The sequence below is a fragment of the Arachis ipaensis genome, chromosome B3 (genome assembly GCF_059453495.1).
Source record: "Arachis ipaensis isolate K30076 ecotype BB chromosome B3, ASM5945349v1, whole genome shotgun sequence".
NCBI classification, from domain to species: Eukaryota; Viridiplantae; Streptophyta; class Magnoliopsida; order Fabales; family Fabaceae; genus Arachis; species Arachis ipaensis.
The window spans coordinates 2,033,240-2,056,363 of record NC_142438.1 but is presented as its reverse complement, the minus strand read 5'-3'; the positions used below and the strand labels follow the sequence as shown (position 1 = coordinate 2,056,363).

The 23,124-nt window shown below is 32.9% G+C and overlaps 4 protein-coding genes across 4 annotated transcripts; 3 read left to right on the top strand and 1 right to left on the bottom strand.

The window, feature by feature from the left end:
- Positions 1-1,627: 1,627 nt before the first annotated feature.
- Positions 1,628-5,572, top strand: ELO3 (radical SAM domain-containing protein / GCN5-related N-acetyltransferase (GNAT) family protein). The gene is made up of 9 exons (XM_088507815.1): positions 1,628-2,187; positions 3,023-3,092; positions 3,174-3,346; positions 3,435-3,609; positions 3,980-4,146; positions 4,296-4,515; positions 4,630-4,734; positions 4,880-5,032; positions 5,194-5,572. The coding sequence occupies exons 1-9, from the start codon at positions 1,700-1,702 to the stop codon at positions 5,350-5,352; spliced, it is 1,710 nt and encodes a 569-aa protein (XP_088363941.1). The 5' UTR covers positions 1,628-1,699; the 3' UTR covers positions 5,353-5,572.
- A 664-nt stretch (positions 5,573-6,236) lies between these two features.
- LOC107629344 (Radical SAM superfamily protein) lies at positions 6,237-8,247 on the top strand. The gene is made up of 2 exons (XM_016332118.3): positions 6,237-7,289; positions 7,387-8,247. The coding sequence occupies exons 1-2, from the start codon at positions 6,508-6,510 to the stop codon at positions 8,045-8,047; spliced, it is 1,443 nt and encodes a 480-aa protein (XP_016187604.1). The 5' UTR covers positions 6,237-6,507; the 3' UTR covers positions 8,048-8,247.
- LOC107629345 (uncharacterized) lies at positions 8,147-11,131 on the bottom strand. The gene is made up of 10 exons (XM_016332119.3): positions 10,930-11,131; positions 10,686-10,702; positions 10,496-10,580; positions 10,176-10,385; positions 9,659-9,781; positions 9,496-9,553; positions 9,297-9,370; positions 9,115-9,203; positions 8,955-9,027; positions 8,147-8,600 (listed from the first exon to the last, which is right to left on the bottom strand). Exons 1-9 carry the CDS (start codon positions 11,035-11,037, stop codon positions 8,958-8,960), a joined length of 834 nt encoding a protein of 277 aa, XP_016187605.1. The 5' UTR covers positions 11,038-11,131; the 3' UTR covers positions 8,147-8,600; positions 8,955-8,957.
- A 970-nt stretch (positions 11,132-12,101) lies between these two features.
- Positions 12,102-21,630, top strand: LOC107629346 (Galactose oxidase/kelch repeat superfamily protein). Its single transcript, XM_088507814.1, has 21 exons — positions 12,102-12,392; positions 12,485-12,571; positions 12,674-12,742; positions 12,838-12,970; positions 13,114-13,160; positions 13,278-13,364; positions 14,148-14,209; positions 14,478-14,520; positions 14,676-14,756; positions 14,941-15,057; positions 15,984-16,089; positions 16,344-16,407; positions 16,648-16,690; positions 16,796-17,008; positions 17,092-17,253; positions 17,620-17,754; positions 18,128-18,271; positions 18,975-19,061; positions 20,139-20,207; positions 20,312-20,424; positions 21,397-21,630. Exons 1-20 carry the CDS (start codon positions 12,261-12,263, stop codon positions 20,408-20,410), a joined length of 1,980 nt encoding a protein of 659 aa, XP_088363940.1. The 5' UTR covers positions 12,102-12,260; the 3' UTR covers positions 20,411-20,424; positions 21,397-21,630.
- Positions 21,631-23,124: the final 1,494 nt, after the last annotated feature.

Sequence of the window (23,124 nt, the reverse complement as noted above, 5' to 3'; positions counted from 1 at the left end):
ACATACTAATGTTTTTATAAAATATTTAGGAGAGTCATGCTCTCATTGTTTTAGAAAAGTTCCGCCACTGCATCTTTGTATATAATTTGAAGATGTCTCTTAGATTCGTTTATTTTCTTTCTTTTTAATCTCTTGATTATCATGTTATCTAGGTCTGATGATATTAGTATTGATGAAGTTGGTTCCTATAATCAAGGAAGAATTTGTTATATTACCTATTTTATCTGTTGTAATAAGAGTTGAATTTCGGTATTTTTTGTTGGTACAAATGTTTTTGTAATATTGTATTGTTGAGAGCATTAAAATCATTTACTTTGACTTCAAATATAAATGTGAAGTTGTATAAATTTTTCAATTAGGATGGTGCTTGAGTATTATTGATATTTTGGAGTGTAATTAGATTTAAGTTAATTGTGTCCAATAATTTTTTTGTTTCTCTATCAAATAGCACAAAAATTATTATAGCACTTTAATCTAAAACCTTTAATTTAATTTTGAATCTATAATAATTCTTGCGTATTCGTCCATACGTCAAATCGGATGTTATTATTGGAATAATTGTTGGAGATTCAAATGGTGGATATGTAAGTATGATAACTTATACATTGTTCTATATCTCCATGAATTTAGAAATTTTTACTTGCATTGTATTATTTGATCTACGTACCGAAATTGATAACATTCGAGATTATGGTATAAATAATAAGGGTATTTTTTTTCATAAATTTGTTTTAAAAATACAAAAAAAAATCATGGTTTTATTTTTTTATTTTTGATTTTCTAAAATTTAATTGATTGATTTTTAAACTTTGTTAAGTAAATGTGTTCACGTGGCATCATTAGAAAAACAAAATAATAAGGGTAAAGTATACTTTTATCCATAAAGTTTGGTAAAAGTTTTAAAAATACCCCTAAAATTTATTTTATTTTAATTTTGTCCCAAAAGTTTTCGATTTGCATCAAATATACTATCGACGGCTAAATTTTCAAAAAATTTAAAACCAATTTAACAATAATGCATGAAAATTATGCTTAATTTGTTTGTGTTGAGGGTTGTTTTTATAAAATTATTGTTGAATTGGTCTTAAATTTTTTTGAAAAATTAGCCATCAAAGATATATTTGATGCAAATCGAAAACTTTTGAGACAAAATTAAAACAAAACAAAATTTAGGAATATTTTTAAAACTTTTATCAAACTTCAGGACAAAAATATACTTTACCCTAATAATAATAATAATCATGTTATTATTACAATCAATCAATCTTCCTCAAACTTATCAAATGATGGGAGGCCTTGATTTCTTAGAAGAAAATGAATTAAATTGTAAATTGATTATTGTATCTGGAATAAACTATATTAAATGATAATTGAATTTATTTCATTTTTGAATTTATACTTTTATTCCCCTCTCAATTTTATATATATTACATAAACTAGCACTTCTTTTAACTATTATTTCCCTCTACAAAATTTTTTAAATTATAAATATTAAATTTTAGTTTTTTTTTTCAAAAAATAAGACTTAAAAAATATGATATTATTTTTACTTAAATTTTTTATATTCTTATTAATTTTAGTTTTAGATTTTTTAATATTCATTAATATTACGCTAAGTACACATAAACATAACAGAAAGGTTTTAGAGAAAACAAAAGAAAAAAGAAGCTGCTCTGCGTTGCGGTTTCACGGTACACTAATGGGGGCTGCGGACACGGAGTTGTTAACGGCGGCGGAGCAGCCACGAAAGGTACCGCGGCCAGGTAAAGGAGGATACTCAGGTCACGGCCTGAGCGAAGAAGAAGCGCGCGTGCGCGCAATCTCTGAGATCGTGAGCTCCATGGTTGAGCTCTCACGTAAGGGACAGAACGTCGACCTCAACGCGCTCAAGTCTAGCGCGTGTCGCAAGTACGGACTCGCACGCGCTCCGAAGCTCGTGGAGATGATTGCTGCACTCCCTGACTCCGAGCGCGATGCGCTCCTCCCTAAGCTTAGGGCGAAACCGGTTCGAACCGCCTCTGGAATCGCGGTGGTGGCGGTTATGTCGAAGCCGCATCGGTGCCCGCACATCGCGACCACCGGAAACATATGCGTTTACTGTCCCGGAGGACCTGACTCCGATTTTGAGTACAGTACTCAGTCTTACACTGGTTATGAACCGACTAGTATGCGTGCAATTCGAGCGAGGTAGGGTTTTCGGTTAAGTTTTCTGACACTCTTTGGTTTTTAGCTGTTGTTTAGTTTCTAATTAGGTGTTTTTTAAGGAAAAAAATGAAAAGGAATGCTGTTAGGTTGAATAGAATGAATGCTGCAAGTGGTGATGATTGTATTTGTAGCTTTGAGATGATTGATAGAATATGTAGTCATGTTTAGGGAAATTTTATATAGAAAGTTAGCTAGTTCTTTGAATCATTCAATAATCAGCTTTTCAACAATTGTAAAGTGGGGCTGAAAGTTGGAGGCGATGATAGCACATATTAATGAGGCATCGAATGTTAAATGGAACGGTAGATTTGAGATGGCAAACATTGCGGAATGGACTTTTAAATGAGAATTCTGTTTTGTTTTAGTCTCTTGATGAATGGTGATTATGCTGATAGATTTGTGCTTCGTGATCAAGTAAGTGAAATGAAGTTCAAGGATTACAAAATTTCGATCTTGGATACGTGGATTATGAGGGCATAAGATAGTTTTGACTTCCATAATGGTTTGTGCTTGTTGATAGACTTTTGAGGCAAGGTTAGACAGTGTTTGAAATTGCTGAATGGCAAAGTTTGGGGATGAAGAATTTTAATGACATATTGATCAATTCTTTTTTTATACCAAAAGGGTTAACATGGATGTCATGCAGTGCACGGATTGTTTTCGTTTTCTTTTAAATATTTCATCAAAGGGCTTAATTTATTTCCATTTTATTTGTGTTCTTTCTTGTGCGTTGATAGATAATTATAAACATTTTCCCAGTGAATATTTCTCATTCTAAATTTGTGCTTTATGTACCTGCTTGCTACCCTGGATTTAGGTATAACCCATATGTCCAAGCAAGAAGCAGGATAGATCAGCTTAAGCGTTTGGGTCACAGTGTAGACAAGGTTTATACTTGAATTTTTTCCCCTTAATATCCATAGGGCTGAAATATGGTACTTTACATGTGTGGTTATTTTCCACTCCAGGTTGAGTTCATTTTAATGGGTGGTACTTTCATGTCGCTTCCTGCTGATTACCGTGATTACTTCATAAGGAATCTTCATGATGCTTTGTCTGGACATACTTCTGCCAATGTAGAAGAAGCGGTTGCATACTCTGAGCACAGTGCAACTAAGTGTATTGGCATGACAATTGAGACGTAAGTTGCCATTTAAATATTTATAGCAATTGTTTTAGATGTATGTGTACTAGTGTAGCTCATGAATTTGAGTTCTTTAATACACCAGAAGGCCAGATTATTGTCTTGGGCCTCACTTGCGGCAAATGCTTTCCTATGGTTGTACACGGTTGGAAATTGGAGTCCAAAGCACCTACGAGGATGTTGCTCGAGACACTAACAGAGGGCATACAGTAGCTGCTGTGGCTGATTGTTTTTGCTTGGCAAAAGATGCTGGTTTCAAGGTTTGTTATTGGTTTCTCATATTAATCATCACCTTATGTGACAAGGCAGTTCAGTCCAGACTAATTAATCTTTTATTTGTCCCTTATGTTTGAAATTTGTGGATAGAAATTCATTGGTAAATTTTCCTGCATTCAGATTTTCAATTTATGATGTAATCACACATGATGCCTCATCTATTTGTCTAGATCAGGATAAGCATTGGATATGTATTTATGTTAGTAACAAAATCCCACTGTCTATGTTACAACTTGGTGATTGTGAATGTTAATTGTTTCCTTTGAAAATATAGAGTATGCTGATTATGAATACTATCAAATTGACTCGTTCCTACCATTTTGGCTATCTTTAACTTTCTTGGCCGTGCTGTAGGTTGTTGCTCACATGATGCCTGATCTTCCTAATGTTGGTGTTGAAAGGGACATGGAAAGTTTCCGGGAGTTTTTTGAGAGCCCCTCATTTAGAGCAGATGGGCTTAAAATATATCCTACACTTGTAATACGTGGAACTGGACTTTATGAGCTCTGGAAAACTGGGAGGTATTTTCCAGTTGCATTATTTTATTCAGAAAGCTTTTTGAGAGAGACCATTCAATTTCTTTCTTAGTATATTTTTATTTCTTAGGAAACTAGAGGGGGAAAAAATTCTTCTCCTTGGAGACTGAAAATTTTAATGAATGCAATTTTAGGTATAGAAATTATCCACCTGAGCAACTTGTGGATATCATAGCTAGGATTCTTGCTATGGTGCCACCTTGGACACGTGTTTATAGAGTTCAACGGGATATTCCCATGCCTCTGGTTACATCTGGGGTTGAGAAAGGAAATCTGAGAGAGCTAGCATTAGCTCGAATGGAAGACCTGGGATTGAAATGTCGCGACGTTCGGACCAGAGAAGCTGGAATCCAGGTTATTATATAGAATCAGTCTTGTTTGAGAATTTTATGTAATAGAGTACTAAGCTTTTGAAAGTTCTATAGACACAATTAGTTTGCTAAATTTTATTTAAATATTTCTTTCTAGGATATTCACCACCAAATTAGGCCAGAGGAGGTGGAGCTTGTACGTCGTGATTATACGGCAAATGAGGGCTGGGAGACATTTCTCTCATATGAAGATACACGTCAGGTAATTTAACCTCTTTCCCTCTAATTTTATTGCTGGCATCCTTACGTCATACACCACACATTCGAGTGTCTGTAATAATCTCTTCATGTAATTTGCTCCTGCTGCTGAAATGTAGTAATGATCTTTTTTGTACTCTCTGAAACAGGATATCCTTGTTGGTCTTCTACGACTGCGAAAATGTGGCCGAAACATTACTTGCCCAGAGCTTATGGGCAAGTGTTCTATTGTTCGTGAACTTCATGTTTATGGAACTGCTGTACCAGTTCATGGGAGGGATGCTGACAAGCTACAACACCAGGTAATGCTCTCAAGCTAATATGTTCCATCAATAAGACTTTTTTTAAATGATCTTAATGAATGAACATCTTTCCCCCTTTTTTCTTTTTAAAAAAAAAAATTCTTTAGCTTGTATAGATATATTTATGCTCTATGTTCTCTAATAAAAATGATTGTTAACAGGGTTATGGTACGCTTCTAATGGAGGAGGCAGAGCGTATTGCTTTAAGAGAACACCGATCAACAAAAACAGCTGTTATTTCAGGGGTTGGCACCCGCCATTATTACAGGAAACTGGGATATGAGCTTGAAGGGCCTTACATGGTTAAATATCTAGTATAATTTAATCACTAGTAATAGCTATTTGTTAATGTAATTTTGTAGCATAGCATGTGTTAAATGATAATGTGTTATATGCCTATTGTAATGCCCTCACTAGTCCATAAAGGTTCCCTACCTCCCTTGCCCTACTTTTTCATAGCAAATTTTGAAAATTAAGAAACTACTTTTTTTTAGTTCACTATATTTTTTGGAAATTTAATAGATTGTTTGGTTTCTTTAATTCTAAGGTTCTTGCTTTATTTATAATAATCCACAGCTATGTTGCAACTAGTTTCGTACCTGCTAAGAATTAATATCTACTTATAATCCCCTATTTTCCTTTTAGAAAACTAAATTAGTTAATTATTACACAAGTTTTGATTACATCGAACATTTGAACAAATTCCCGATGCCGTGTTTGGCTTTGTTAAAGCTTTTAATATGTTAAATTGTGACTTTTTTTTCAAAAATAAAATTGTACTATTTGGTTTTTATATGGACTACCAACAATTATTTAATATGATTAAAAAAATTTAAAATATGAAAAACTAATTGAAAAATCAGATCAAATGTTTAATTAAGAACAAATTATCATTTTGATTCCAGAAGATTCAATTTTTAATAACATGGTTCTTTAGAGGATGTCGTTTTAACCATCCAAAATGATCTAGGATGACAAAATGTACCAATTTTTATATTTTTTTATAGGTGGCAAATCGTGTATTTGATATTTTCTTTATGTAAATATTTGTATAATTATTTAAAAGATGCATTTAAAAATAAGACGTTCGATTTCTAAAGGGAAAAATTAGTATTGAAAAATTAGTATTGCAAGTTTGTCCCTGTCAAGGGTTGCCCCATCTAAAACCTGTAACCTAATATTACATCATATGGATATCAAATGCACTATTAGTAGGTATTTTTCATTATGAGAGTTTTATTTATGTGATTTTTACAGTATGCTAATTTTTACTATTAATCGAGGTGAGATTAAAATAATTTAATCAGCTAAGACAACGATATGATAACGATGAGAAGTTCTTATATATACTACACATCACCAAAGAACAAAGATTTACGTCTTATGTTTGTGCGACTCGGATACTGCATGCCTGTGCCTAAATCATTGTACCTCGTACTTCGTAAATTATAGTAGCTACAACTTACGTTTCCACCATGCTCAAATCAACATTCACTCCCATTTTCTGGGCACTTGTCCCAAAACCCATGTCTCCAAAACTATCACCCAACGTAATCATCAACACCTTCGCAAACAGCACTTCACTTGTTCGACAAAATGTCTCACTCAAACAACACCACTGCATCACCCCTTCATCAGCATACATTCACCTCCCCTTCTGCAGAAAACGTTGCCACTACTGTGACTTCCCCATTGTTGCTCTTGGTTCCGCCTCGGCCCAAATAGACGACGACCCGCGAGTCGTAAACTACATACAATGGCTCTGCAGAGAAATCAGTGCAACACAAGTGGAACTTGATGCCAAGGCACCCCTTGAAACAGTTTACTTTGGTGGTGGAACACCCTCCCTTGTGCCTCCAAGGTTGGTTTCTTTGGTTCTGGAGGCCTTAAAAATGAAGTTTGGGTTGAGTGAGGATGCAGAGATATCAATGGAAATGGATCCGGGGACTTTCGATGCTAAGACGATGAAGGAGGTGATGCTGTTGGGAGTGAACAGGGTGTCTTTGGGGGTTCAAGCATTTCAGGAGAAGCTATTGAAGTCTTGTGGGAGGGCTCATGGTGTGCAAGAGGTTCATGAGGCTATTGATATTGTCAAATTATGTGGGGTTGAGAATTGGAGCATTGATCTTATAGCTTCACTGCCTCATCAGACCAGTGATATGTGGAAGGAAAGTCTAAGGCTCACAATTGAGGCAGAACCAACTCATGTTTCTGTATATGATTTGCAAATTGAGCAGGGGACAAAATTTGGAAACTTGTAAGTAGTAGTCACATTTGTTGTGAATGTGAAAGTAGCTTTTGTTATGTTTCGTCTTTGTAATTATTTGGAACCTGAAATCCGAGCGTTTTTGCAGGTACACACCGGGAGAATTCCCTTTGCCTTCCGAGACACAATCTGCTGATTTCTATAAGATGGCTTCAAGGATGCTTTGTGATGCCAATTATAACCATTATGAAATCAGCAGCTATGGTAAGAGTGGATATGAGTGCAAGCACAACTTCACCTATTGGAAGAACAAGCCTTTCTATGCCTTTGGCCTAGGCTCTGCTAGTTATATTGGTGGGTTGAGGTTTTCAAGACCAAAGAAGGTGAACGATTACATGAAGTTTGTGGAAAATTTGGAAAATGGATTAGTGAATAGCTCCGGTGATGGCCAGATTCATGCTAAGGACACGGCCACGGATATCGTGATGCTGTCCCTAAGAACTGCAAGAGGCTTAGACATGAAGTGCTTTGAAGAATCATTTGGGAGCTCTATCGTTTCATCACTGATTGAGGCCTATATACCTTATGTTGAGAGTGGACATGTAGTTTGTTTGGATGAAGAGAGAAGAACAATGGGGATAGATGAGCTCAACAATTCTTTACTGCATAAAACAAATACAGAAAGGAGGCTGGCTTATATAAGGCTAAGTGACCCAGAAGGTTTCCTCTTATCAAATGAGTTAATATCCCTTGCATTTGGGGTTATTGACAATTGCATGGATTGCCTTCAGCACTTGGAAGTTGTTTGAGAGCATGAAGAATTATTATTATCTATTAAAGCAACACACAAGTTATTTATAACCATAACCCATACTATTCAACAATCACTTGTGTCTATATTTTATAGTGGCAACAATATTTGTTCTGCATTTGATGGGTGGTGGATGGTTACTCAAAGTCTCAAACACCAACATTTTGTTTATACAAGTTACATATCTCCTTAACAAAATTATTAGTTTATTATAATCAACTTAAGGTACAAGGCATCATGACAAGTTACAGCAAATTTCAAACAGTAATCAATTCTGTCAAAATATTGATCTGTGCTTGGCAAAGGCTTAATGAACATGTGTATGACGATCGCAAAAAATATTTTTCCTTCCATTCGTGCTTGATATCCTGCAACCAATAATTCGCCTCAAATTGTGTTTAAAACCGAGCCAAGTTTGATTTCCTTATCACCATTCCATCACTGTTCTCCACAACTCATTCTTTAGCACAAACATGCAAAGCACATCATTGCTTGTATATCTTCCCAGCTTGTCAATCATTATTATGATTGCAACTGTTTAAGTGTCAAACCTGCAGTAAGGGAATTCCACATGACAGAGTGAAGTTCTCATCAAGTGAAGTAAGAGCAATTAGATGGCGCATGACATTGAGAAGGAAGAGACTAGGGCCTAATGGGGATGATTGAAGGGTTGACAAGCATTATAAGGTTTAGCTTGATTCAAAATGCACAATGTATAACAGCAGAGAAAGTTGCACATTAAAGAAAACACAGTCCACATCGTCATATAGAATAGATGTATGTGACAGCAGGATCATCAAATTTTAGAAGTCACAACCTGTTCGATATCATTAACTGATAGCAATTTAACCATAATGTTAAATAACTACCAAGATTTGACTAGTTAAAAAAGAGATAAATCTTACCAATCATGATGGCTTTGATTTCCGTCCCATTTTTGAGATGCGGCGAAGTTCTTGAGTACTACTCTTCATATCTCTGCAATTTGCCAAATGACATTATAAAATATAGAAAAGAAAATCACATGTTCTAAATTAAACTTAAAAATATAAAAAAAGAATATACCTTTGTACCAGATAAAGGAAAAGATAGAACAAAGGAAGTAGCACCAAGATCAATGCTCCAGAAACCACGACAAAGATACTTTTTTGTACCTGTAGAGCAAATAACCATGACATGATATAGAGTAGCTTTCTATGTGTCTGTGCGTACATTGCGATTATCACAGAAATAGAATGAGTCCTTACCTTGCCTCCTCTAGAGAAGGGTTTCTGTTTCCCTGAGCAGGTATGGGCCTCACAAAATTGGTGTAAAAATATTTCTGCCAGCCGATCAGGAAATTGCCACATGAAACAAAACAATAAAAGATGTCAATCATTTAAAAATAACATTCTAGTGGCACAAATGACAGAAGAGTGAATCTTAACATTTTTTACATAAGTATACCATGAAGACGACTTGCAGATGGACCATCACTTACAGGAAAACAACTCTCAGCAAGACTCTGAAAGAAAAAAGTGAATACAAATTAGGCAGACACTAAATGCTGCAGTGAACAGCAGAAGACCCTTGGAAAAGAAGTTAGAAGGAAAGAGAGAATGGAAACAACCTCACATAGGTGTTTATTCCTTGTGGCAGCAGCTGGATTACACTTGCTTCTAGAGAACTTTGTGTTCATCACAGCATCGCAATGCAATGCCCCACATAAATCAGCCAAGCACTTACCATCACTCTGTACATACACCCCCATCCCCCAAGAATTAGAAACAAACTTTTCCAATTATAAATTATTTAAATCCAAATTGGATTACATAGTTGCAACCAAGTTATTTACAGATGAAATTTTGAATGAAAATATGTAGCACAATATGCATGAAAGACTATAATGAATTTCATGTCCAATATTAGAAGTATATTAAATGAGTGCACACACTCAAATATAATGGAATTATGGAAACTGGGTGGACTAATTATATTGGGTTTAAAGTCATAGGAAGCAGAGTATAATTGTAAAAATTATATTGGGTTGCAATACACTTATTTATACACACACACACACCCCCTAATAGAATGAAAAAAAAGGTTAAAAAAAAAAACAATAATAATAATAAAAAGAATCTACATACTAAATTGAGATGATTGGAGTGTCTGTTATCAAAATGCTGATCAAGAAACTTCTCATCTCGGAAGCTTTTCTTACAATATCCGCACTTCCAGTCATGAAAGCCTAGGCAAATTTTATGCTCTTCTTGATCCCTAAACATGTCATTTTCAGGGTGAAGTCTGCACTTGCTTGAAAGCTGATAGTTTTCTTGCTCCAAAAATGGTGTCAAATACTAACAAAAACCACACATAACAAAGCAAACAAAATTAACAAAGATATGCCAAAAACTACAACCAGTATAATAAACTCACAAGAATTGAAAAAAAAAATAAATTCCCACACCTCCTCTATCACTTTCCTAGCTGCCCTGCTCCTTTCTCTAGAGCAATGCACTTCATGCACATGCTCTTGTTCCGGTTTGAGAATTCTACATCAATAAAAAAGCATGGTAATTGGTCACGATTCATATTCCACATTTAAATTAGGCTGAATATTAAAAATGAAAAATTTAAGTGTGGCTCCATTTTAGTACCTTTCATCTGCATATCCCTGAAATAAGAACAAATTCAAGCGTCAATTTTGCACCTCTTGGCAGTATAACAAAAACTGAAAATGAAGGTCACTGTGATTTTCATATAGATTAAAGCTAACTCAATCAAATATTGTATCAGGAAAGTTGAAAGTGAACCCTAAATTGATTCTTCTTTGAAAAGCTGAAGCTTTTTGAGCTGAGCGGAAAACATAGAAGCAACAATCAGAGAAGGTTGGTTACTTACCTGGTTCGGAAGTATGGGTGAATTGGATGAAGAAACACGAAGAATAAATTGATGAGAAAAGAGTGTGAAGAGTAAGAAAACTGAAGCAAAATCGATCGCTTTATTCATCGCTACGTTTTCTTTGAGACTGGACTTGGACCGCTATGGACTCTTCCACCATCTTTTTCCAACGCTTCTAAACTTTCGTTGCTAAAAACAGAATGCATTATTAATTTTAGTATGAAAATCAATTACTTTGAATTTAGATACAACATGTGATATAAATTATAATACACAAATAAATGCGTAGGTAAAACTTTTAAATGAATATTAATCCTTTTTATAATGAAAAAATGTTGAAATAAAATGATTTTTTTAATATTTTAAGAACATTTTGGTCAATTCAAATTAGAGAATTAAATTAAATTACATAATTAATTTTTTAAAAATTAAGAGAATACATTGAATTGAATTACCTATAAAATTTGAGAAAATATATTAAATTTTACTTTCCAAAATTGACAAGTATCATGTACAGGTTTAAAGATTATAATAATTAAGGGTTAATGAATAAGATGATTCTTAAAAAAAAATAATAAATGAGCTCATTTATCAATTATATATTTAAAAAATTGATATATATAATTATAAAAATAATTACTATTTAAAAAATATATATAATTAGACAATTATATAAAATATTTTATATTATAAATATATTAAAATTAAATTTATTTTAAAAATTTAGTTATGTTAAACCAATATTTTTATATCTTATTTTTAACATATCACATAACATTTGATTGTGATAAATTAGTATCATAGAATGATAATTTTAATTCAAAGTCTCAAATATCCAAATTCACTTACATCTAATCTTTTATAAGTTTATTCATCATAATGATTTATATAGTTTAAATAAACGATAAATAAATTCTCAATTTTTTTATCTAAAAGATAAATAAATTTTTGACTAATTAAAATATAAAAATATTTATTATTTTTTAAAATATGAGATATCTAAATTCTTTTGAAAATTAATTTGTCCTAATATATTTTAGACAAATAAATTTAAATATCTCATATTTAAAAGATTAAAGATATTTTATATTTTTAATTAATCATATATTTAAATTAAAAAATTAGAAACATATTTGTCTTTTTTTTTTTTTTATAGTTCTGATAAAAAAAAAATTCATGCGAAACGACGACGTAAGGTTGAAACTCAAAAAGCAAGTCCATTTTCTTCCGTGCTCATTTGTATTTTATAGTCGTCCCTGCCACTGCCGCCACCGCCGCTAGCTGGTTCTGCTGCTTCACCACCGTGAAGAAAGTAAAATAAATAAATAAAAATGGGGAAGAAGACGAAGAAGCCTGGCAAAGGCAAAGAAAAAACAGAGCGAAAAACCGCCAAAGCCGAAGAGAAGCGAGCTCGCAGAGACTCCAAGAAGCTCTCTCCCGAAGACGACATCGACGCCATTTTAGTAACCAACTCACTCTACTCTCTACTTTCGATTCCGAGTTCCAAATTTTTTTTAATTTAATTTATTTTTAAATTTTCGTGTTTTGTTCGCAGCTAAGTATTCAAAAGGAAGAGGCAAAGAAGAAGGAAGTCCACGTTGAAGACAACGTCCCCGCACCGTCACCTCGCTCCAACTGTACGGTAATGCCGTTTCGGAAACCATTGTAACCGTTTTCAGTTATTGTGTAACTGTCAAATACGTTTTAGTTTCGTGATTATATTATTGTTGTGATTTGCTTCCAGCTCACAGTAAATCCCTTGAAAGAGACAGAGTTGGTTCTCTACGGTGGTGAATTCTACAATGGCAACAAGGTTTATGCTTCTGATTATTGATTATTCTGTGTACGTGGAAATTGAAGTGTTTTTGAGTTGTGACTTTATTGTGATTTTGAAAACTTTTGGTGCAGACTTTTGTGTATGGTGATCTTTACCGGTATGATGTGGAGAAGCTGGAGTGGAAATTGGTTTCGAGTCCGAATAGCCCGCCTCCACGCAGTGCTCACCAGGCAGTTGCTTGGAAGAACTATATTTATATTTTTGGTGATTCACTAGTCCTTTGTCTCCGTGTGTTTGCTCATAGTTTCGTATGCAACTATAGAAACTAAGTGTTGATATACTATGTGAGCTTATCTACATAGATTAGGTCATGCTGTACTAGCGTAAATCAAGTTTGTTTTTCTCAGGTGGTGAATTTACGTCTCCGAATCAAGAGCGGTTCCATCACTACAAGGTTAATTGATGTGTTATATTATTACCATTGTCATGCAAATGAAATGTGGCTTGCTATATTGGCTGTTTGGCTATATAGAGATGTTTATTTTGGATTCTGAATTTCTGATCTATGTAGGATTTTTGGATGTTCGACCTGAAAACAAATCAGTGGGAGCAGCTTAATTTAAAGGGATGCCCGAGTCCACGGTCAGGACACCGAATGGTATGATGTACTTAAGACATTACTAATAAGAATGCTAGATTATTAAAATGTTTAATCAGAATTTGGATCCTCTAAATTTTAGATTTTTACTTTAGAGGATAAAGTTAAATCTCTCACCATTGAATGTTTTCTCTCTCATGTTTTCTCTTGGTCCCACCTATAAAATAAATGGTGATAGATCATACTTTACCCTCTAAAGTAAGTTTCAAAATTTAGAGAATCCAAATCCGTTTAATCAGGTTCTGTTTAACCAGAATACTACTGCATAGCAAAGTTCCTCAGTTGAGTTACTACTTACCATTGATTGTGTCTTGGACGTGTCACCTGTCAAATCATAGGTCCCCTCTTAGTTTATTTTTATTTTTCTTTTTTGCTTTTAGTTGCAACACAAATGTGAAGCTGGAATCATACTCATACCAACACCAAACGAATCAAAATTTCTGAAAACAAAGCTTTATTTTTAAGTTCTGCTGGAAATATGGAAGTTAAATGGTCTATTTGGTTTACAGCTTGATTTGGTTCATTTGGACATGATATTCCCAGCTCTTAGCTTGCTTTGCTCATTGCATTTTCTGAAAGTCTTAAGCCGGCAAATTGAAATATTCTGCTTGTCTCTCTTTCCATTTCTGCTGTATTTGAGATTTTATGCCACTTTCTTGCTATTGTTATGTTTGGGACTATGCTTCATAAATCTAAATTTATAGTAATCATGCTTTGTGATATCGTATTATGAATCTTAATGTGCATTTAATCCTTGTGCTTTGTTATTTGGTTCTTTTGCAGATATTATACAAGCACAAGATTATTCTTTTTGGTGGCTTCTATGATACACTTAGAGAAGTGAGGTTGTTGATGCTCCATATTTTTCAACATGTATCAAGTCCATAGTTCTGTAACTTATATGCCTTTGATATCCCCACCTCCCCTCCCCTTTTTTTACGATAATAAAACTGCTTGCAATGAAGAGCTTGCGATAGCTAATAGATGAGAGTTGTTTTGAAAGTGAGCTCTAAGATATTATTTCTGGGTTAAACACAAACTAACTGGAAATGCTTCACTTCAATAACATTTCTGTGCCATATGAGTGTTAACAGGTTTTGTATAATCATGCAGGTATTACAACGATCTATTTGTATTTGACCTTGATCAATTTAAGGTAAATATATTTCTTGGGCTATATTTGTTCAATTAATATATTAATGTGCTATCTGCTGGTCTAATGTTACTGCTGATATGCCAAGTTGCATGGTACAATAATGCTGATTTTTTACTCATTAATTGGGACTGATGGAGTTATCATTTGTCCTGTAGTGGCAAGAAATAAAGCCTAAGCCTGGAGCAATGTGGCCTTCTGGTCGTAGTGGCTTTCAATTATTTGTTTACCAAGATGATGTGAGTTAATTATTGGACCTTCTTATATGGATCCAGTTTATGTTTTAAATTTCATGGAGGCATGCTTATATAGCCAATTTTTCCTCTATGTGCTGTATTGTCATTGTGAATCACTAAGGTGGGTCTATGAAGTAATTTTAAGTTCAGAAACTATCTTATTTACATTGTTCTTTCCATATTACAGATATTTCTGTATGGTGGCTATTCGAAAGAAGTTTCTTCTGATAAGAATGGATCTGAAAAAGGAATAGTTCATTCAGACATGTGGTCCCTTGATCCTAAGACTTGGGAATGGAACAAGGTAGTGAGTAGTTTGAAGTTTAATATTAAATGAATTTTTGTAGTTCTAATTTTTATCCTTTTCCCCTCTCTATCTTCCATATGTTTTGAAAATGAGATATCAATCCATATCAAGAGCAATATGGTTTAAGTATCTTTGATTCATCATACAATGTTGGAGAAGTAGAGGCAGATGCTCTTAAGGGATAATTTTACTGTACAACTGTATAACTGTGAAGATGACAAGATGTTGTGTGTGACTGATGTTGAGTAGTCAAAAGGCAACTATAAAATAAGCTTAATGTTGTGGAGGTGAGAATATTGCAACTGATGACTTGATATGCTAGACATCACATGATAAAATTAGGAATTAATGCACCAGTGGAGGTTGGTTAGAAGATATGTGAAAAGGATAATAGGATCTCACTTTAGTTAGTTGCTCATTGGGTCATGTGTGGAAACGACCATTATATAGAAGCATCAGTAAGCGAGAAGAGTACATGGACAATATTGTAATCACCAGAAGTAGAGAGAGACAAAAAATGGAAGGCAAAGTGAATTATTAAGAAAGATTTAGAGTTTAATCATTCAACTTTAAACATGGATAATGAAATTATGATAGGAGACTAGTTCTGTATAATTCATAATTTTTATAGCTCACTCCACTTAATAAAACAAGGATTGGTTGGTCCTGTTTTCATCTTAGAAAATTTTGAGCTTTCTTGTAGCTTATAGTTGTGCCCACATTGTAAATTTGTAATAAACTTAAATGATCATAGCCATTGTTCAACGGAAGCATAAACTTATTCTCAGTATTCAATTAATAGTGTTTTCTCTTATATTTTTCTTCTCTATCTTCTCCCTCATACACACAAAAGGGACCCAGAAAAATAATGTAAATTTATCTCTTCAGGTAACTGATTTTTTCATCATTTGCTTTCATGATAGGTTAAGAAAAGTGGAATGCCTCCTGGGCCTCGTGCTGGGTTTTCCATGTGTGTTCATAAGAGGAGGGCTCTTCTGTTTGGTGGTGTTGTGGATATGGAAGTAGAAGGTGAGCTCCTTTTTTTTAATGATTATTAATTTTAGCCTTTTGTGATTGCATATAGTCTTACTATAAGTTAATAGGAGCCATCAGATGAGATTATATAGTCCTCTATGTGGCCCATTTAACATTTTTGTGACCTTTGTAAACAAGTAATGGCATCTGAGTATCTGACAGTTCACCTAGGTTCTTTTGGAAGGGGAGTGTTTCTTTGTTTATGCTTGCTGTATGGTCAGGTTTCTAATTGCACTAAAATTATGCAGGTGATGTGATGATGAGCTTGTTCATGAATGAGCTTTATGGCTTCCAGTTAGATACCAATCGCTGGTGAGTCCTATATTGTGTCTGCGCTTAATACATCATTTTCAGAAGTTGCTAGTTGCTCGTTTAAACTCAATTCTTCCATTATTTTTAAGTTTTCATCATTTTGCATTTACACTAATTGGCATTTTCTGCATGCACATGTTAGGGATAAAAATAAAATATGCTATAATTAGTTGTTAGATAGGATAGACTAGGTTTTCATGTCTCTTGATTAGCTTATTATTGCTCTTGTTTTGGCAACAGGTATCCTATAGAGTTGAGAAAGGAGAAGTCAACAAAAGATAAGGTAGATCCCATGTAAATTATTCCACGTACATTTCAAAAACTCTTGTTTTTAGATCTCTTTTTTCTATGTAATATTATATTGTTTATTAACAAGATGGTTTTGCAGTTAAAAAAGAATGAACAAAAGTGTATTGGTGACGTTGATAATAAGACAGAAGAAACTGAGGATTTAGAGTATGAAGAAGGCGAGATTGATGATATATCTCAAAATATTGCTTCAACCGTGACTATTGCTGATAGTGAACCACTAGCCAAATCTGAAGGAAAGTCTAAGGAATCCCGTGCTAAGACTGATGTTCAGAGTTCTTCCTTGCCTGAGGTTGTCATTTTGGACTAGTATATTGTGGCACTTCTTAAGTTTTTCCCAGTTACTGGTCAATGATTTTTCTCCGAAATCTGCAGGTAGTGAAGCCTTGTGGACGTATTAACTCCTGCATGGCAGTTGGAAAAGATACATTATATATATATGGTGGCATGATGGAGATTAAAGATCAAGAAATTACTCTTGATGACTTGTACTGTTTAAACCTCAGCAAACTTGATGAATGGAAGTGCATAATACCGGTTTGTTACATTTTCTTAACCCTTTTTTCCCTACCATTACATGCATCCATGCATCACTGCAAATAAAGAGCATATGTATCTGTGCAAACTATACCCAAAACTATGACTTGTTAGCACTGTTTACTGTTATTTAACTTTGTCTACTATGTAATGTGAATTGGGGTGGCTTATAAGTTTTTATTAAATTTGAAAAAATTCTGTCTTAAAATATAACCTGATGATGCTATCACTCTTGATTTTCATGAATGCAGTTTATTTAATATAGAATGTCTTATGATAGTAATTGACTAATTTTCTATTTGAATGTGCTTTTTTTTTTTTTTTGCTTTATTTTCTGTGGCCTGACTTAGCTTTTTAACAACCCAGGCATCAGAATCTGAATGGGTGGAAGTCTCGGAGGAGGATGATGATGAAGACGATGAGGAAGAGGATGGTGAAGATGAATCTGATGGGGATAGCGGAAGCGATGAGAATGAAGATGACGAAGAAGAGGAGGAAGAGGTGCACGTTCAAACTGTGTAATTCAATCAAGAATAAAAATGGAGATTGAATTACTTTCCTCTGTAGTATTTATACAGGTTCATTATAAAAAAAATTTTGAATGTATAATAAATTGCAGAAGGGAAGGCGATTAATTTCTAAAAACAATTTAACCCTGCAGAGAGAAAAGGTGGAGAAAACAGTATAAACAATAGAAACTGAGAAAAGATCAACAACATATCCTCTTTTTGGAGTTTTGCTTCTTACTGTAGTTTCATTATTCAAACTTACTTTGTTATTGTTGAAATCTTTCTGTTCTTTATGTATTTTTCTCTTTATAGTTTATACTGTAACCTCCTGTATTATTGACTTGGCTTCACTTTTTGGTCAGTAGAATCAGAATGCATCAGTTCAGATGGGAGATGCTGTTGCTTTAATCAAGGGAGTCGGAAAGAATCTGCGTAGGAAAGAGAGGAGGTCACGGATAGAGCAGATCAGAGCTAGCCTTGGCTTGTCAGATTCACAGAGAACACCATTGGTAATTAATTGGTTTTTATTGATTAAACAGTTGATAACGAATATATGAATTTCACATTGAGTAATAATATAGTAATCCTAAAAGGAAAATTCTAAACGGTACAAAAGTGTTTGGTACTAACAACACACATAATTAAGTTAGAAGCCATTGTGACTTGCATGTTGTTATATAAGAAATTTTCTTCCATTTATTTTAAGCAAGCCATTCTTTGATTGAATACAGAACAATTCATATTATTCACACCAACTGTTTTCGAGCTACCAAGTGGTATTCCTAAATTTCTCTTAATTACTAAATGAAGTAAATGATACTTTTTGTTGTAAAAATATAACAAGCATAATAGAAGAGAAGAAATACACAGAATGAGATAACTCTTTTATGTTATTCTTATTATATGTTACGTGGAGCACCCAAAAGGCTATTTATAGGTGAAAGATGAGATATATGAACCAAATCAAATAAAATATTCATAACTGATTTATAATTAATTCTATTTGATCAATTCCTAACCAAAATCAGATAACAATAAGGACATCCACATTTAAATATTTCATAACACTCTTAACGTTTTGAAACCCTAAAAAGATACTCAGTTCTTCCTTCATTTACAAGTTAGAAAGATTGTTAGGAAGATAAATAATTTTTCTTTCAAATTTTACTACTTTTATGCTGCATTTTTAATTGTTTCTTGTTGCATGTAAAGCCAGGAGAATCGTTGAGGGACTTCTACAGACGTACAAATATGTATTGGCAAATGGCAGCGCATGAACATACTCAGCACACTGGGAAGGTAGGTTCTCCCTTCTCTCTTTTTCCTTTACTATAGTATTTTGATAATTTTCCTTGAAAAATAATTTGATTTATAGTAGTTTTACTGGTTTCCCTATTTCTGTTTATGTTTCATTTCAAAGTATATTTGGTGTTGATCTCGAATGTTTTCTTATATCAGCCTAGTGCAAAGTGTTGGTTTGATATTAATGCAATTAATGTCTCATTGGAATTGTTTGTTATTTCTTATTATGCCGATCACATCTAGTGGGATAAGACTTTGTTGTTGTTGTTGTTCTTTGTGATTTCTTATTTTGGATGTATGTAGATTGGTTGACCTGATTGTATATTATTTTAATAAATGTTGCCCAAATGTAGTCGCAAATGATATATGGTGCTCAGTTATATGTTGCTGCCTTTTTTTTTCTGTTTTCAACTGCGATAAATTTCAGCTGCCTATTTGATAGGATAGAGTAGAAGTATTGGGAGTTTCTTTCAAAATGAGCAATATTCTGGATTCTGGAACTTAATATTTTTCGAAGAGGTTCCCGTAAATTGTTGGGTTCATTCCCCTTATTCCCTATTCTTGGTAGTGAGTACCATGAAATCCGTTTGTGTGGATGTGGATTAAAAAAACTATTTGATTACTTAGGGTTTAGTAACCAGCTTTAGACATCAAAATAATAAATAACCTATTCAAGCTGAGAACAGTAGAATTAAGCCCGATTAATTTTTAATATTTTTTTCGGGCAATTTTAATTGTTAATGTAGCTAATATATTATATTATATTAAAATAAAGTAAATATGTATTTAGTGATTTAATAATTAATAATGTTCAAAGTAAATTGTTGTTGTGTTATATAAAAAATATATTTATTTATAATAATAATGAAAAGTGAAGAGCATTTTCGCAATTTCTGCGCATCAAGCACATTCCAAATCAAACGGGTGTTTTGCCAATGCCATTATCAAATAGTGGAGGGAATAAAATTATTTTGTTTATAAGTTCCTTCCCCTACCTGCATTCTTTTTTTCATATATTTCATGGAGTTACTAACTAGTGCTTCATGTCTTTGTGACGAAATTCTACTGTCATAGGAACTTCGCAAGGACGGTTTTGATCTTGCTGAAGCTCGATACAGAGAGCTAAAACCAATTCTTGATGAGGTAATATTTTGTTGCACACTAAAACTTAGGACTAGGAATTATATTCTTACACCTAAAAACCATTTCGCTTTTGGGTACTCAATTCTCTTCGTTGTACACTGCAGCTGGCTCTATTAGAAGCTGAGCAGAAAGCTGAAGAGGCTGAAGGGCCTGAAACAAGTAGTAATGCAAAGAAGAGAGGCAAGAAGAAAACCAGAAATTGATAACTTATTACAAGGTTATGATGCTATAGAAAATGCAATTTGCAATTTTGAGTTAGTTTGATTTTTCATTTCTTGCAAATTTTTAAAGAGGCATGTCTTTCTCAAGATGTTGTAGTAGTAAAGAATTCACTATACAAAAGTGGAAAATTGAATTGATCCTTAGTTGTTTTTACCTTAAAAAAGTAAAAAACTCACTATGCTTGTTTCCCCTTTTATATAATGTTTACATTTCTAAGCTTGAAACTGGGTTTTAGCTGTTGTCAATTTCTGTGTCTTTAATCATCAAAACATTATTGGTCCTGAAACTTGAGTAGTAGTTATGAATTGTTCTAATGATAAAATTCGAAAAAAAAAAGTGTTGATACTCAAAAGTAGCATAATAAATGTGAGCATATGTGTATAATAAACCTTAATGATTGTATGTCACACACATGTACAAACCCTAATACTAGTTGTCAACTGAAAAATGTTCCTTGATAGTACAATTAAAACAGATAACTTATCTTAAGAGTTTTAAGTATTTCAAGAATATCGGTGTTCTAGTATTTTTATCTGTTGATCTTAATTATATATAAATTTTTTTATGATTGAGATCAACTGCTAAAATAATTAGAACATCGGTATTTTTTGAATACTTGACAAGTTTTATTTATCTTACTTGATAGCAATTATATTGAAATAACACTATTCTTTTCAAAATATATGAACACTTAGAATGGGCAAGTTAATTATGGGAGCTAAACCTGAAGCACATTAAAAGAAGAGCCTAACAAGTAACAAGGTCCTCCTTACTTTGTGCTACATGATTGTATTTCTTAATTCTTTGTTAAACAGAGTCTCTTTCAGAGGCTCCCTTTGGCATACCGATACAGATACCGTATCTCAAAAGAAGAACCCACCGCAGTCCCTACTCTAAGATTTTATATATATGAAAGTGTAGCAATTAATTTATGTATTGATGAAATAATTTTATGTCACGCATGCAGGAATTATATAATTTTATATGAGGCCTTTGAGAATCAAAGCTGCATTTGTGTTCACACAGATAAAATCAAAACAGGTATTTTCTCACGCGTGGCTATGTTTGTGAAAAAAAAGAAAAAATAGAGGGAAAATTCAGCTTCAAAGTTATTGTCACTTTTAAGTTCTATGTACTGATATAGTGGTGGAATCTCTCTCACAATCACAAGTAACGAGAAAGAAGGATAACTTTGAACCTACACTATTAAAATATGGATTTAAAAAATTAAAAGAATAAATAAAAAAGAAAAGAAACAGAGGGATCTTAAAATACATAATTAAGAATGGCATCTAGCCTGTAACAATTATGGGAAAATGAAAAAGAAGGTATTGTCTTATATATGATTCTGTAAATCTTTTTATTGGTAAAATAAATCAATTTATTTATTTTTTTTAAGCTAATTTTTTAAAATGACGCCTGAATGAACAAATGTTCTTAAATACCAATTTTATTAGTTTATTCCTTCCCACTTAGTAGGGTAACCAACTAAAGAACATGATTAATATACATGATTTTTGCATAAGTACAAAACAAGATGGAATATTATAAACTATTATCTCAGCAAGAAATTTGGAAATTCTAATTTGTAAGTGAAAATTGTGGGATTATGTAACCATATGAGTCACAAAATTTAAATAGCTTGGGTCCATTGAGAAATAGAGATGTGAATTATAACATTCAAATTGGGTGATTAAAATGGAAGAGTGCCTCGATACCATTAAAACTATAGGGTATAGTTATAAGACCATGTTCTATTAATTTTCAAAAGAAAAAAGAAAAGAAAAGAAAAGAAAGATCACGTTCTATTAGACAACATATTGCACTATTAAAGTAAGTAGCAATCTTTTTGGGGGCTAAATAACAAATAAGTTAAAATGTTGCAAAATAAATGAGTGGTCAATTAATCACCCAATTTGAACCCCATTAAATAAGTCAACATTTTTTATTTATTGACTCCATTTTAAATTAATTGTCAAATATTTGTCATTTTATATTTTTTTTTGATAAATAAAAAAATTAATGTATCTAAATATTATCATATCTATAACATATTGACTTTCTAATGTATAAAAAAATTATAACATTAATCAAGTAGAACTGAGGGTGAATAAGAAATGATTCAATAAGATATCTTATACAATGAATCGTAAGCATTTTTTTAAAAACAACCATAGTCAAAATCTACTTCTAGTTAGTCAAACAATGTTTGATTATGTTGGTGTTGGACTGTTGGTGGTGGTGGTGGTTGTATATGGTACCTTTAATCCTTCAAGAACACGTTTCTAATTTCTATTTTTGGTTTCATGCATTAACATCTTCCTTAACCACTTTAATTTAATTAATTTGTGCTTCTAAACACACATCATACGCGATTGCTTTCAAAAGCAAATACCTCTTTACCTGGTTCCTCAGATTTTTCCTATATTTTATATATATGTTCACTTTTTTTTTTGGAGAAATAAAAAAGAAAATGTAATAAAGAAAAGAAAATAGAAAAGTAAGTGAAAGAAAAATGTAATGAAAATAATGAAGTTGAATAATGTAGTGCCAGTAACATTTATTTAAATTTATGATTGCATGTTAATCATGCAAACTTCTTAATTAACTCACTTCTAGTTCTAGTATTATCCTCTAATTTAATTACATCAATCTTATTCATCAATGCACATTATTTCTCCTTATTTGGGCACGT

Coding starts and splice junctions, on each gene's coding strand:
- ELO3 (XM_088507815.1), top strand. CDS start 1,700: ATGGGGGCTGCGGACACGGAGTTGTTAACGGCGGCGGAGCAGCCACGA. Junction 4,147..4,295: donor GAGCTCTGGAAAACTGGGAG/GTATTTTCCAGT, acceptor ATGCAATTTTAG/GTATAGAAATTATCCACCTG. Junction 4,516..4,629: donor CCAGAGAAGCTGGAATCCAG/GTTATTATATAG, acceptor ATTTCTTTCTAG/GATATTCACCACCAAATTAG.
- LOC107629344 (XM_016332118.3), top strand. CDS start 6,508: ATGCTCAAATCAACATTCACTCCCATTTTCTGGGCACTTGTCCCAAAA. Junction 7,290..7,386: donor GGGACAAAATTTGGAAACTT/GTAAGTAGTAGT, acceptor GCGTTTTTGCAG/GTACACACCGGGAGAATTCC.
- LOC107629345 (XM_016332119.3), bottom strand. CDS start 11,037: ATGAATAAAGCGATCGATTTTGCTTCAGTTTTCTTACTCTTCACACTC. Junction 9,782..10,175: donor ACTCCAATCATCTCAATTTA/GTATGTAGATTC, acceptor GTGTATGTACAG/AGTGATGGTAAGTGCTTGGC. Junction 9,371..9,495: donor ATCTGCAAGTCGTCTTCATG/GTATACTTATGT, acceptor ATCGGCTGGCAG/AAATATTTTTACACCAATTT.
- LOC107629346 (XM_088507814.1), top strand. CDS start 12,261: ATGGGGAAGAAGACGAAGAAGCCTGGCAAAGGCAAAGAAAAAACAGAG. Junction 16,408..16,647: donor CAGTTAGATACCAATCGCTG/GTGAGTCCTATA, acceptor TTTTGGCAACAG/GTATCCTATAGAGTTGAGAA. Junction 17,755..18,127: donor ACGAAGAAGAGGAGGAAGAG/GTGCACGTTCAA, acceptor TTTGGTCAGTAG/AATCAGAATGCATCAGTTCA.